The following is a 14853-nucleotide window of genomic DNA, read 5'->3' on the forward strand; positions in this document are numbered from 1 at the left end:
TTTTTTATACAGGTCAGCTTATGAACATAAGAAGTTTCTATGAATTATGCTTTTCTTTTTCTTTGTACACTTTGCTTTTTCGGCTTGAGAAAGGTTTGCATTAATATTGCTTTGAAAGACAGAAATGTTATGTTTGAGATTGGAAACTGCAAAGCCCCAACAAAAAGCTGTAGAACGTTATTTCTTATGAATAAGCAATAGTTTTAAATTTCATCCAAAATACAAAAACCATTAAAAGGAAATAAGCCTAACCCATACGTGTGATGTCAGAAAATTCATTATTTCAATACTGATCAGGTAAAAATCAATTATTATATATAGATATAAGAAGATTTAGGATGAGTGCCAATGAGACAACTCTACATCCTAGTCACAATTTGTAACAGTAAACCATAAATGGACAAAGTACGGTCTTAAACACGGAGCCTTGACTCAAACAGAACAGTAAGCCATAAAGGGCCCCAAAAATGACATTCAAAATATTGCCTTGTTATGGCTACTGTTGCACTTTCAATAAATAATAATAAATAACTTACATAATTATTTAATAACATAAGTATACAGTAATTTCCTTAAATAATCTTCAATTTACAGAAATCATTTAAGAATTAGTCAATATCACAGTTATATACAAATAATCACAGTATTTCAAATGACTCTCTGTGTCTGTGATTCTAAATTCTTCATAAATTCAACAATAGTACGAGACAGGGAGTCATCAGGGTGTCCTTCGCTGGCAACTACAGCTTTTCTTCCAAATTCTTTAGCCTGAAAATACAAAATTAACGAAATATAAATTCAACTATTATTTAAGGTACCAAACACTGACTAAAATTAATTTGGCTCGTTTAATTTTCATTAAACTTTGACAAAATATTTACTTTGACCCTTTGCCAAAAATGTAAAAAATTGAACAACACTGACTCTTCTCGGAAAAATTTCATTGAGTATATAACAGCTTGACAAACACTGATTTTGTTCATTGAGAAGCTTTATATTTCCTTAACAATACAATGTGATTAAAAGTGTAAAACGTCACATCTGGTCGCATACAAAAATAGGTCGAAAAAAATATTCCATTGAATTTGACAGTTGTAGGTATTCAATCCTACATTTTATTGCAGTAAAACATTTCTGGGTCATAAAAATATATCTTGGGTATTTCAAAGCACCATTATGTTTTTATTTGGGGTTTCTATAGAATATTTTAGAAACTTGAGGTTACATGGTTAAACTAAAGCTTGTACACAGGTTAAATAAGGAAGGAAATCTGATTGCTTAACTTCCAGTAATGGTTATTTTCTTATATGCAATGCAGTGTTATGCGAGATTTATTTTCTATACATGTAATACTGGACAGGATAAAACTCATGCCAAGTATTTCTTTATTTGAAGCAAAGATAAATTCTTCACAATTTTTAGAAAAGTGCAAATTTAACAGACTAATAGGGGGAAATCAATGGTGGTATTACACCTAAATCATTTAACTGATGTTATAGAATTATCTCACCGTAGTGTTAGTTAACACCATAATATTACAATTTTTTTTTCAAACTATAGAGACTGAAATATGTGACAAAAGAGATCTTACAATTTTGCCATGCTGTTGTGATCATTTGACAATATAAGTATATACTAATGAAAGATGATCTCTTTTAGTGAAAGCTTGCAATGACATAAAAGTGACTTGTACAGGATTTAAAGACATCACAGACTTTTTACTACCTTGAAAAATTTAATGGGTGTCATTAACATAACCTTTTAATTAAGAATTTTATTTAGACTTTTAGAAAGTACTACATCATAGCAAACTGATATATTTGTGCATCTGCTATAGAATCATGAGAGAACATACCTTAGAAATATCCATCAATATAAAGTAAAGCATGGCTAAAGCATGACAAATAGTGGCCAGATCTTGAGGCTGTCTGCTTTGCTGGTGTTCCTGCATATCATAGATGGCATTTAAAACTTGTATTGCTTCAGCCTCTTGTGCCTCATCTATTGAATACAAAAAGAAATATTCGATTGAGTAATTAAATGACATATTGGTACATTGTAATATTGAAAAGTAAAATAAAACTAAATCTTAGATTAGTATTCATGTACAGTAAAACCTGTGTAAACCTGCCGGCTATGGGACTATAAAAAAGGGCCGGTTTGGACAGTGAGCCGGTTTATTCAGGTTTCCGTTTTGACCGGAAGTTAATGACTTGTGACGTCCGACATTTTGCATGTAAAAGTTTTCTCTGTTTGTAAATTATATCTGATTTAAATTAAAGTACTTTCACTTCGTTTTTCATTGTTTGCATTTGCATCATAATGCTTGAGTAGTTTGGATTGTAGGACGAAAGTTTCGATTTACTCCCATGATCAATAATTTGAAATGTTGGAATGGCCGATTAAAAAGCCAGAATATTTTCAAACGTAATTTCATCACTTTCGAAACGTTGTCGTACACTGTACAATATCCATTGATTGTTGTCATCCGGGTGTTTTTCATTATCAAGGTCATTTGTTTAGGGGTTCACAACAGGGAACCCAGGATTTCGAAATTACGATGTGAATTTCTTACTCCGCGATTTTAATTTGTTTATCCAAGTTAAAACGTAAGTTCAATCCAAGATATATTTGGTGTGTCTTTTCGTTTAATTGACACGTTTATAATATTTTGATAAATAATACAGCTCACTACTGTACGATTGTAGGTTCACAGTTTGACATATGACTAATTGATTATCACGAAAAGCCATATTGTATAAAAAATATGTTTTGATTGCATATCGATCAATGAAATTAATTAGACAAACCGGTTTTGACAGGTAATAATTAATGTAATTAAGAGTATTGGGACTTCATAATTAGACCGGAATTCGGAATACACAGGGACCGGTTTACAAAGGGTATTTTAACAAAGATTTTGAATGGAAAAATATGGGACTTTCATTTTCGACCGGAATGGACAGGAAACCGGTTTATTCAGGGTCCGGTTTAATCAGGTTTGACTGTAATATATTTGTAAGTATCCTGAATTTGCAGGTAAACATGTAACTAAAACTCAAAGACTAGTCTGTATTTTCATATTTGCAAATGTGTTCCTACTACATTGTACTAACAAACCTCACATTTCTTTGCTTTTCTTTGAAAATGTATTTTGCATGTGCTTTTGAAAGCAAATATCTCCCAACGGAAGAATATTCTGGAATTATGTGACTTCACATATATTTATACAATTGATACTTAGATGTGAGACTAAACAAATTGTGTATGACCAGTGTTCCAGCTAGGCCGTTTTCAGAGGGCGCTGCGCCCGCCCTTTTCCGAGTGGCGCCCTGTGCCCTTTTTACAGTTTCCAGGGCGCCCTGCCTTTTTTGAAGATCGATTGCATATTAATTTGCGTATTGATATGATACGCTAATTACTAAATTTTACCTGGGGAAAAGATTATGACTTTGTTTACCACCCCAAGCTAATCAATGGTTACAACTGGTGTCATAATCTGTTGTTATAGGTAATCCGTTTATCGGATGGGTCATTAATGATCATCAACATTAATTCGTTCAAATAGAATCGGTCAGTCGGCAATTATCTTTGAAGAAATGTGCATACAACAACTTGGGCACAATTTGCGATGTTGTTACCGTAGTTTCATGGAAGAAACGTAATGACAGAAAGTTGGAAAACCATTATAAACTCGTTGAAGACATTGTTTTACTTGTTTTCTGTAAAATAAACAGAAAATTCAGACGTATTTGTCATTGACTGCCTTCATTTTTGATACGAAAATAACAAAATCGGCTGCCATATTGTGATCATATTTACATCATATTTACGTACTGTTTATAATCCTCCAAAGAAGGAGCACACCCGAATAAAGAAAGATAACTCAGTCTGATTTTTTTCCTAGCATTGAGTAACCCATTTACATATTCTAAAATGTGTCTCCATACTTCTTGCTTAAGAATATATATGTTTAGGTATTTATTTTGAGTTATGGGAAAAGTTAAAGAGGGTCTTAGTAGCAGTGTTTGTAGGGTGCCTTGGTCATCTTTTTCTGTATTCTTTATTTTTGATACTATTTTTCACTGTTGCTTTATATCCTAAAATTGTGAATTTACTGAGCACAGCTGTTTTGTGCTGTATTGCCATCAAGCACAGCAGGGGTAGAAAGGTGAAACTGGTAAAATGTGGTAGACCATAGAAACAGTATGAAACAGATCTCCTTTCAAAACATACTGCATATAAAGTTCAACTGTGCCAAGCAATGATAAAAAACTTGTGTGACAAGCTGCTTGACAAATTTTTCAGCCTTAAAAGTAGAAAGATAGAGTTCTATATGGGCTAAAGATGTTGTTCTTGTATAACCTGTGATTCAACGAATAAACACAAATGTTTGATTAACATCTTTTATTAAAATATGCCCTTTTCATATTATCATATCGCGCGTTTAATGCCCTTTTTCAGGATTGGCACCCTGCCCTTTTGAAAACCTAGCTGGAACACTGATGACCCTTATGTTATCTGCAAATTTCACCCTAAGAGACCATTTAGCTTTCCACAATTTAATGATGACCTACAATTATCTTATTCTAGCTTATTTCCAATACAGTTGTGTGGTATCAAAATTATCTCCCTTTGTCCAATACCATTTTAGACTGGCCGCAGACATAAAACATGTAAGATATTGATTAATTTGTAAAAAAAAGAAGTTACAGACACTAATATTCAATCATTTATCATATATAGTATAGGAACCTTCAAGTCTTAAATATTCATTAGTAATACCAAAAGTCTATAAATAAACATGTACCTAGAGTATCTTCCTTTTCGTCGCTGGATTCTATAATCAATGGACCAATTCCTTGTGGAGTATCAGGAGTTTTGGTTCTTATTTTCACAATTTTTTGTAAATGATTATACCATATATTTGAAACCTAAAAGTAAACAAAAACATTGTTCATATTTCTTTTTTAAAGTACAAAAAATAATAATATTCATGGGTTCTATCCCATATCACCATTAGATTTTTTAAATTTTCTTTAACTTTTTTTGTTTAAACAGTTTACTAAATCAAGAAATATTTTTTTGTAAATGATTATACCATATATTTGATACCTAAAGTGAAACAAAAACATACATCTCTGTAATTTCTATATAAAGTAAAATACAAAAATAATATTCATGGGTTATCTCCCATATCGACTATTAGATTATTTTTTTTATAACTTTTTTTGTTTAAACAGATTACTAAATCAAGAGTTATTTTATTTCTGATTACTTATTTTTTTAGTGTGTAAGCTTTACAAGAAGATTTAAGAGACTTAAGCTTGCTATACATAAATGAAATAAGAAAATCGAGTCCATGTTTATTTATATTAAATCTCCAAAATCACTCAAGTTAAAAAAAAATATTTGCACTGGAACTCAGAGCATATATATATTTTTGTGTTGCAGAAAGTTTGCCTTATTTAACTTTACCTGTCGATATAAGGAATCAGCAATCTCCATTCTTCCTTGTCGGAAAAATACATTGGCCATGTGAAAATAACCCCCAGATGTCCTAATATCATTTGTACCAAAATTTTCTGAGGCATGATAAATCTGTCAAAAAAACGAGGTAACTATATAATAAAACAATTCATAAGTGCAATTTAGACAAACCATGATAAAAATAAAATATCATATTTTGAAACATTTATAGAAATTTACATAACGTCATAAGAATAAAATTTCATATTTGAATGATGCAAACTGCAAGAAAATTTCAAATTCATGCATTTTCCTGTACAAATCTGTTCAGTGGACTTACATGAATAACATTCTTTTAAGAATCCAGTTCTTAGCAAGGAAGAAGAAGAAGAAATCCTATGTCACAAATTGTCAATGCTGGTGTTATTACGTCACAGTAAGGATAGATATTTAAAAAATTAAATGTGCTTTGCAAAGATTCAAAACACATCATTTAGACATTGTCAGTAAATAAAAGAAAAAGAGAAAATCCACAATAAATGTTACATTAAATATGAATTACCTCTCTTTACAAAATATTAGTCATGGTTCACTAATTGAGTTTTAAAAAAATAAGATAAAAGATAGATTTGACTTACGTCATCTGCTAACTGTCGTAAGGAATCGTCATACTCTCCTTTGGCTGCATATAACAGTCCTAGATTCCTGTATAGTTTAGATTTGATAGCATTTGAACACGATGGGGTCTTTAAAACAGTCCACTGAGCTTGGGCCAAATATTCTTCTGCTTGTGATAAACGTCCTAATCCTGCAAAAATATATGATAGGTAAATTATCTCCCTTGAACACAATGCAAACAATTTATAGATTAATACCAAAACAAAATGACAACGAACAAGATTGATTGACTGATGTTTAACACCACTTTCAGTACAATTGGGCTATTTTGTTTCATGGCAATCAGTTTTCATTGGTGAAGGAAATCAGAGTTCCCTGAGAGAACTCATTAGCCTAAAGCTACCACAGTAATACAATTTGAGGAGGAATGATTTTTTTTTCAAAACTAAAAATCATTATTCAATTTGACAATACTTTTTCAAATATTTCCAAAATATGCTTGATTTTGGGACATAATGGCTTAAGCTAACATAGACCACAGTTAATTTGGTTAATCTACCCAATTTCTTTGGATTTTAATGTAGGCAACAAACTCTTTAAATTGAATTTTTTAGTTAACAACTTACCTATACTAGCTTCTCCTAGGATTAGATAAGATGGCACAAGCTCTATGCTATCTAGACCATGGACATCAATAGCAAATCTTAGGGACTGCATTGCTGCTGGTACCGCCTGTTCATGACGACCTTCAAAAAGTAACTTCTGTCCCGTTGTGCGTGTAAGGTCAATCATTGTTGTCTGAAAAATGTATAATATTTTTTTCTCTGTATTTTCAAAAATATACAAAAAAAATGATTGTGTGATGGTTTAAAACAATATGTTATCCATCCAAAATTCATAAAAAATCTGAGAAAAAGAGAAATTTGGCATCTTATTTATACAAATTGTACCATATCATCAATTATAACACAATGTTAATGATTTATAATGAAATCATTCAAAATCTGTAATTTTTTACCATGGTGAGTCCAATAGTAAGATGAAGATATTTTATTCAAAATATTTCAATCTTGATGAATCTTTGGAAAAAAATGGTGAGTTCGGACAGATTTTTACGAGTCCATAACTTGCCTTAGTGACTCATGGACTCGCCTAAGTGAGAACCCTGACAGATACATGTAACTTTAGTATCATATTAAAGCACTATAGCATCACATTACCCATTAAGTTTTGGAGATCACTGAAAATATTTATATATATATCTTCAATATAACATACAAATACGTTATCAGTGGAACTGTGATATTCAAAGAATTGATATTTTATTACCTCCTACTATCTAGGGGAAAATTAGATCACCAAGGTGCCAAGGTGGTTTTAAGGCCAAATAAAATAGTATGAGTGGTTCCAGTTACATCTGAAAATAAGTTAGGGTAGGTAAGTAGGGATTTTTTTTTTATTTTATGGTGTTTTTTTAACATTGAGTCTATGGGAGCAACATTCTGACTTTAACAGTGCTTGATGTAAAAATGACAATAAAATCTTTAGGGTAGGCTATTTTAAAGACAAAAAAGTAGGGACTGTAGGGTAACTGGAACCACACATATATTTTAATTTGGCCTAATATGGACATTTGATTAAGATCCTAATTACAAATAAAATCATTAAACCTCACCTTTTTCATTAAAATATGTCTTTCTCTTTTCTGTCGTTCTTCCTGTGAGGGTAAAAAGGGGGCACCTTGTCGTAAAGCTATCAAACTTTGACATATTTTTTCATGAATTCCTACCCAATCAGCTTTCTGATGTTCCACACTACTGCAAAAATAATTTAAATTGTAAGATTTATTACTAATTACTGAATGTATTCTGTTTGTCATGTCTTTCCACATGTGATCCCAGTACTTTTTTTTGTTTTTATACATTTACAGTTAATTGTGTTTGTACTATAATTATGCATACCCAATAGACTTGATAACTAACTCCATTTATAAGTAAAATACAGATACACAGGTACAAAATATTAACAAAATTTCCTTCTAAATACTAGCTTTTGATCATAAACAAGCTTCTGTCTAAGTTTGGTACAAATTAAAAATAGTATAAGAAATTTATTAATTTTTTTTAAAAATCTAACCACAGAGTGAATGTGTTGTTTCCTGGCAGAAAATCTAAGTCCATTTAAAAGTAAAATACGGAAAAAATGGATTAATTTTTTTTACAAAATTTACTTCTGTATACTATCTTTTGATCATAAACAAGCTTCTGTCCAAGTTTGGTACAAACCCAGGGTAGTTTAAGAAAGTTATTAAAATTCTAAAAACTTTAACCACAGAGTGAATGTTATGTTTCTCTGCAGAAAAACTAAGTCCATTTATAAGTAAAATACGGAAAAAATGGAATTTTATTTGTTCAAATTTAACTTCTGGATACTATCTTATGATCATAAACAAGCTTCTGTCCATCTTTGGTAGTAATCCAGTATAGTTTAAGAAAGTTATTTAAATTTCAAAAACTTTAACCACAGAGTGAATATTTGTGGACGCTGCCAACAATGACACCGACGACTACAGAATGTAGGATCGCTTAGTCTCGCTTTTTCGACAAAAGTCAAAGGCTCCACAATAAATGCATCTGTTTTGGTAATGCATAATAATCCAAACTTAGAAAAAGGCCTAGGTCATAAATAAATTTTATATATTTCATACATGTACATTTCAAATATGAAATCTTATTTTACTTTATACTAAGGATTCGTATAGTACTACAAAAAGTACATCATCATGTATACAAATCCTTGATTAAACAAATAATATAATTTGATATGAAATCTAAATGTAAATTATTAAAATATTAATAAACACAATGTCAATATTTGAATTAATGTCTCTTCTAATAAAACTTTATCTAAATATGCATCACATAAGTTTTTAAATGACACAATTTCTAATCACCAACCTTTGCTATTATTCATAAAATTCATCAATATTTCAAAGTTCATGTCATATACATTTTACATCCAATATAAAATTATTCCTTGTAAATATTTCTTTAATTAGGGCCTGATCGACTTTAAGTGTGGGATGAATCCACTTGTGTTACATGTAGAACGACTTGAACAGATCAACTTAGGCCTATAAATACACCTACAATGTAATCGATATTTGTCCAACATAACTGGACATCACAAAAGTCCCCTTAAAATTTTGATGTTATAATAGAAATATCTGACGCCACAATGCAAAAGGGGTTGTTGTATAACCTCAAAAGTTCAAACCGGACAAATTCTCAGGTCAGTGTGACAAATTTTCAAAATATTGATTAGGTGTATCAACAATACAACATGAAAGCTACTTACAAACAAATAAATATGCCATGTTTTTTTTCATATATATACAAATATCGAACTGTTTAAATTTCTGCCACAAAATTCTTAAATACTGTTGCCAATAAAATACAAACCCCATGGTGTTTATACTTTTCGCGACTGCATATATAACTTTGTAATTTTACTAAAACATATGTTTCAATTACTCTGTTCTTACCAATAATACGTTACTCGACACTTTGTACACTTCAAACCGGACAAATTCTCAGGTCAGTGTGACAAATTTCAAAATATTGATTAGGTGTATCAACAATACAACATGAAAGCTACTTACAAGTTACATACAAACACAGGGATCTCCATGGATGAAAATTGAACCATGGAGGAACTTTCACCATTACAAACCGTGTCTACGCTGTACAGTGTAGCGCAATCGGAAGTATTTTATCCCTCCATACAAGGAATGATGAACATGCTAATTCATTGCTTATTTAAATTATATTTATTTTAATTTTCATTATAGAATTAGAAGTATCAATATTTTCATTTATTGCCGTTTTTAACCATTCAAATGCCAAGTCTTCATGGTCCCCCCTTAGTCGAGAATGACCAAAAGCTGTCTTGAAGGTCCCCATGTAGATTTCTTGTATTTTTGGTAATTGTTATGGGGGTTAAAAATCATATGATGTGGAGCTTATTTGTCATGGACACTGTCAAATTCAGAACCCATTACCGGTATGGCTGATTTGCAGCAACAACAAAACAATTCGTACGGGTTATGTTAAAGGTTAAAGAGATTTGTAAAGCAAACGTTGACAAATGAAAAGGTTTTTAATGACTTTATCTGGCAAATTGATGCTGTGCAACATGCATCTTTCTAGTCTGAATAGAAACCGGAAACGCGGATGTATCAATTTGATTGTAATATACGAAATGAATTCGGAATTACGATACGATATTTTTTTTACAGGAAATATTTAAGTTTTTACTTTTAAACTTTTAAAGTAATTCTAAATTATCGTTACAGCAGTACTCGAGTTATTTGCGATGAAATAATATTTACTGTTTTGCGTCTTGTACTTCTTAAGAAAAGGGGGATGCTGATTGATTGCGTAAGTCAAAATAAAGCACGTGTTCGACTTGTTAAACTGTTTTCTTTGTAACTGGATTATTAATTTATTTATTTAACCTAAATTATCATAATCATTTGCTGAAACTTAGTTGATTAAATCGACAAATGGACCGTCTATCCTCAGATAGTATTCTCCTGTCTGGTTTGTTGATCTACCTGTATACAAGCTCAGGTACAAGTGATTAGCGATCTTAATCCGGATATCCCTCAGGCGTTAGAACTGTATTGATTATAACATAAAAAGCCCAAGGGTTATGCAATTACATGCATTTGATTATAATTGATAAAAAAATGGCGTCGGGCTACAAAAAACGATGAAGTTTTGAACGATGGCGGAAGACAATTTAACAATGGTGCAAGACAATTTAACGATGGCGCAAGTCATTTGACGATGGCGCAAGACATTTGAACGATGGCGGGGCGCCATCGTAAAACAGGCCATGGAGATCCCTGCAAACATACTATGTTTTTTTTATATATATACAAATATCGAACTTATTAAATTTCTGCCACAAAATGCTTTAATACTGTTGCCAATAAAATACAAACCCCATGGTGTATATACTTTTCGCGACTGCATATATAACTTTGTAATTTTACTAAAACATGTTTCAATTACTCTGTTCTTACCAATAATACGTTACTCGACACTTTGTACACTGAATAAATGCTGGTTTCTGACATAGTTCACAATTTAAATTTGTCCCTTTCGGGTTTGCAAGAGGATTCAACGTCATTTTTACATTTGTACGAGATCACATTTCATTCAGTCGTCCATCTTTATTGATATGCTGTTGCTACGAAAGCCGTCAATCATTGATTGCGCTGATTTAATATTGTTGCATGTAAAGGGAGAGAACTTTTGTTAAGTTACTGTTGCTAGCAACTACTAGTGCTTGTATAGTCGTCACGTTAAAAGCCGTCCCCTTTAATAAACCTAAGCAACACACTCGCCATTTTACCATCAAGTAAATTTACTCAATTCTTACTTGATTGGTAATAATTAAATATGGATAGCTTACTGTGAAATACAATAATAAACACTAGTTTTGTAGAAACATTATCCCTTAAACCATTCACATTATCATTTATGTGTGTGTTTTATGCTCGTCCTAGGTAGTTTCGCCCTAAATATAAAAAAAATGATTTGAACAAGAATAAGATTTATAGATTTTTTTTCTGTCTATTTCTTCAGTTAATTGTATATAAAAAATAAAAATCGAACCGGCAACTGGCAAACTTGACAAAAACCCGTGACAATATTTATCTTACAGTGGCGGATCCAGGGGAGGGTTCCGGGGGTTGGAGCCCCCCTTTTTTTGGACGATCAATGCATTTGAATGGGGACATATAGTTGGACCCCCCCCCAATTGCCCTGGGTTGGGACCCCCTTTTTAAAATGGCTGGATCCGCCCCTTTCCTTTAAAAAAAAAGGGGGGGGTGTTAAACTAAGTTTTAAAAAAGACCATTTTGTCATAAGCGAACCATTTAGCTTAATATACGGCCGGGTTTAGCAATGTTAAACATTTTCAAAAAAGAAACAGTGTTTTAAAAAACTTTTTAAAACATAAATTATATTTAGTTTACTTATTATATTCAATACTATGTTAGCCTATACTTATATTCGTTTGTATGCTTATGAGTACTTGTTTTTGTTAGATGGAACTTTGTTTATTGTGATAATTGTACATATGATTTTGTCAGTTGTAAGAGCTTATGAGATATGTTACTTATACATGCGTCCCGTTACCAACTTACTTACTTACTTACTTGTTCTCTGTTGAAGGTTGTATTATCGAATTCGCATGGGTATCACCTCCTCCAAAATATCTAAATATATGATATACTTATATAACATGAATCTGGGTTATCGTATGTTTGTAAATATTGTTTGTCTTGGTAATAATCCAATATCTTAGAGTTTTTTGCACCAATAACAGAATTTGAATTTGAATTTGAATTTGAATTTGAATTTGAATTTGAATTCGAATTTGAGTTTGAACTTGAGTTTGAGTTTGAATTTGAAATTCGATTTTGAATTTGAATTTGAAATTCGATTTTGAATTTGAATGTGAATTCAAATATGAATTTGAATATTAGAATTTGAATTTGAATTTGAATTTGTATTTGAATTTGAATTTGAATTTAGATTTGAATTTGTATTTGAAATTGAAATTGAATTTGAGTTTGAACTTTGATTTGAATTGGCAATTGCATTTGAAGTTGAGTTTAACCCTAATGTTGTTAGAACCTTTGTCATTTGATATGTGTAAGGTTGTCTCTGTTCTTTCTTATTTCTTCAATTAATTAATAAAAACAATCAGTGCAATTTTAAAGCTTTCTGAAAACTTTCAAAATCACACAATCATTCACTTTATTGTTTAATGTGTACAAATCATGATTATACTATATAGTAATATTTCGATTAAAAATGTATCATCGTGACTACATCTGAAATTATCTCAATCGAAACTTGATTTTACAACCCTGTATACCACCATTCCCAATGAGAAATTGAAAATTCGTCTGAAAGAAATAATCCACAATGCTTTTCGACATAAAAATGGTTACATACGCTACAAATCTATTACTTTGGGACACATGTACCATACGGCATATTTTGTTAACAGTGAACACACAGGTAAAACATGCTACACAGAGGATCAAGTGATCAGTATACTGGTGTTTCTCATTGTCAAAATATTTGTTATTTTTGGAGGTAGACTTTTTCATTAAATTGTCGGCATTCCTATAGGAACGAATTATGCGTCTCTCCTTGTCGACCTCTTTTTATTTTCATATAAGTCGGAGTTCCTTCGGACACTTGTCAAAGACAAGAAAATCAAAAAAGCCAGGTCATTTTTAAAATTTCACATTCAGATGTATTCTTTCCAATAACAATCCAAACTTTCCACTAATATATCTCGTAGAACTAGAAATTAAAGAAACAACAGACACGGCTTCCTCCGTCTCATTGTTAGACGTATACCTCGAATTTGATATATACACGGTCATCTCAGTACCAGAATATATGGCAAAAGAATGATTTTAATTTTGAAATTATCAAGTTCTCCCATCTAAGTAACAATATACATATGGGATATACTTTTCCCAACTTATTCGAGATTCAAGACTGCTTGCAGCTGCTACTCAGACTTTGTAGCACGTCACCCGTGTCTGAGCAGAAAGTCGATGAACCAGGGGGTATGTCTAAGAACGTCTCATCCTTTTTTCTAAAACTCTCCATCGGAAGATACCATGACCTTGTTGATAAATATTCCGTATCAACTTTACTGGCAAATAATACACGATGGTCTTGAAGTATAGATTCTTGATACTGACGTTTTTTGTCTTAATATCGCGTTAAAGTATTCTTTTATCTATCATTTTGAATATTACTTTTACTCTTTATTGTATTTTTCTGATATCTATTTGACGTGGCTCGGTACTTGTATATCCCGATGCGCGGGTGTGTTCCAGCTCTTGTTACTTTCTACTATATATCGATATAGGAATATGTGGTGTGAGTGCCAATGAGACAACTTTCCATCCAAATAACAATTTATAAAAGTAAACCATTATAGGTCAATGTACGGCCTTCAACACGGAGCCTCGGCTCACACCGAACAACAAGCTATAAAGGGCCCTAAAATTACTAGTGTAAAACCATTCAAACAGGAAAACCAACGGTCTAGTCTAAATAAAAAACGAGAAACGAGAAACACGTATAAATTACATAAACAAACGACAACTTCTGACTATGTACATATCAGTGCTGCTAACTCTTACACACATGCGTTAAAAAGATTTTCACGCTCCAGTTCAGAAACTGTTAAATTTTCGTCCTGAAACATTTCGCTAAAGGACGATTAAACATTGTTACTTCTTTTCACATTTCTTTTTCAAACAATACATATTACCGGGTTTGTAATTATATAAGTAACACGACGGGTGCCACATGTCAGTGAAGCGGAATCTGCTCACCCCTCCGGAGCACCTGAGTCAGTCACTCCCGTTTTGGTGGGATTCGTTTTGTTTGGCCTTAATACCTTTTTATGTAGTGTTTTGAAGACTTGTTATTCGTTTTTTTAACACGATTTGTTAGTCTCTCATCGTTTTATGAGTTTTGATTTTCTTTTTGGTAACTTCCGCCTCCTGTTGAAAGTCAAAGTGTGATAACCGTATATCATATTTGTGTTGAATAATCACAAAGCAAGAATGATTTCTATAAACGCCATTAAAAAAAGTTTGAAAAGACGATTTCTGAGGTTATGACCAATCAAGAACTACGTATGCCAGACATAAGT

At 31.7% G+C, this 14853-nt stretch overlaps 1 protein-coding gene across 1 annotated transcript; it reads right to left on the reverse strand.

Annotated features, from left to right (window-relative positions):
* Positions 1-527: 527 nt before the first annotated feature.
* On the reverse strand, positions 528-11372 carry LOC143057681 (zinc finger MYND domain-containing protein 12-like). Its single transcript, XM_076231036.1, has 8 exons — positions 11177-11372; positions 7763-7904; positions 6714-6885; positions 6108-6277; positions 5479-5601; positions 4811-4934; positions 1856-2001; positions 528-768 (listed from the first exon to the last, which is right to left on the reverse strand). The coding sequence occupies exons 1-8, from the start codon at positions 11281-11283 to the stop codon at positions 649-651; spliced, it is 1104 nt and encodes a 367-aa protein (XP_076087151.1). The 5' UTR covers positions 11284-11372; the 3' UTR covers positions 528-648.
* Between the last annotated feature and the right edge of the window lie 3481 nt (positions 11373-14853).

Source organism: Mytilus galloprovincialis, chromosome 13 (genome assembly GCF_965363235.1).
Source record: "Mytilus galloprovincialis chromosome 13, xbMytGall1.hap1.1, whole genome shotgun sequence".
NCBI classification, from domain to species: domain Eukaryota; kingdom Metazoa; phylum Mollusca; class Bivalvia; order Mytilida; family Mytilidae; genus Mytilus; species Mytilus galloprovincialis.

What these genes read in the sequence shown, in the direction of transcription:
- LOC143057681 (XM_076231036.1), bottom strand. Translation starts at nt 11,283, where the DNA reads ATGACGTTGAATCCTCTTGCAAACCCGAAAGGGACAAATTTAAATTGT. An exon ending in TGTCGAGTAACGTATTATTG is followed by an intron (nt 7,905 to 11,176) that starts GTAAGAACAGAG and finishes TTATTTTTGCAG; the next exon opens with TAGTGTGGAACATCAGAAAG. An exon ending in TATTGATGGATATTTCTAAG is followed by an intron (nt 769 to 1,855) that starts GTATGTTCTCTC and finishes TTGTATTTTCAG; the next exon opens with GCTAAAGAATTTGGAAGAAA.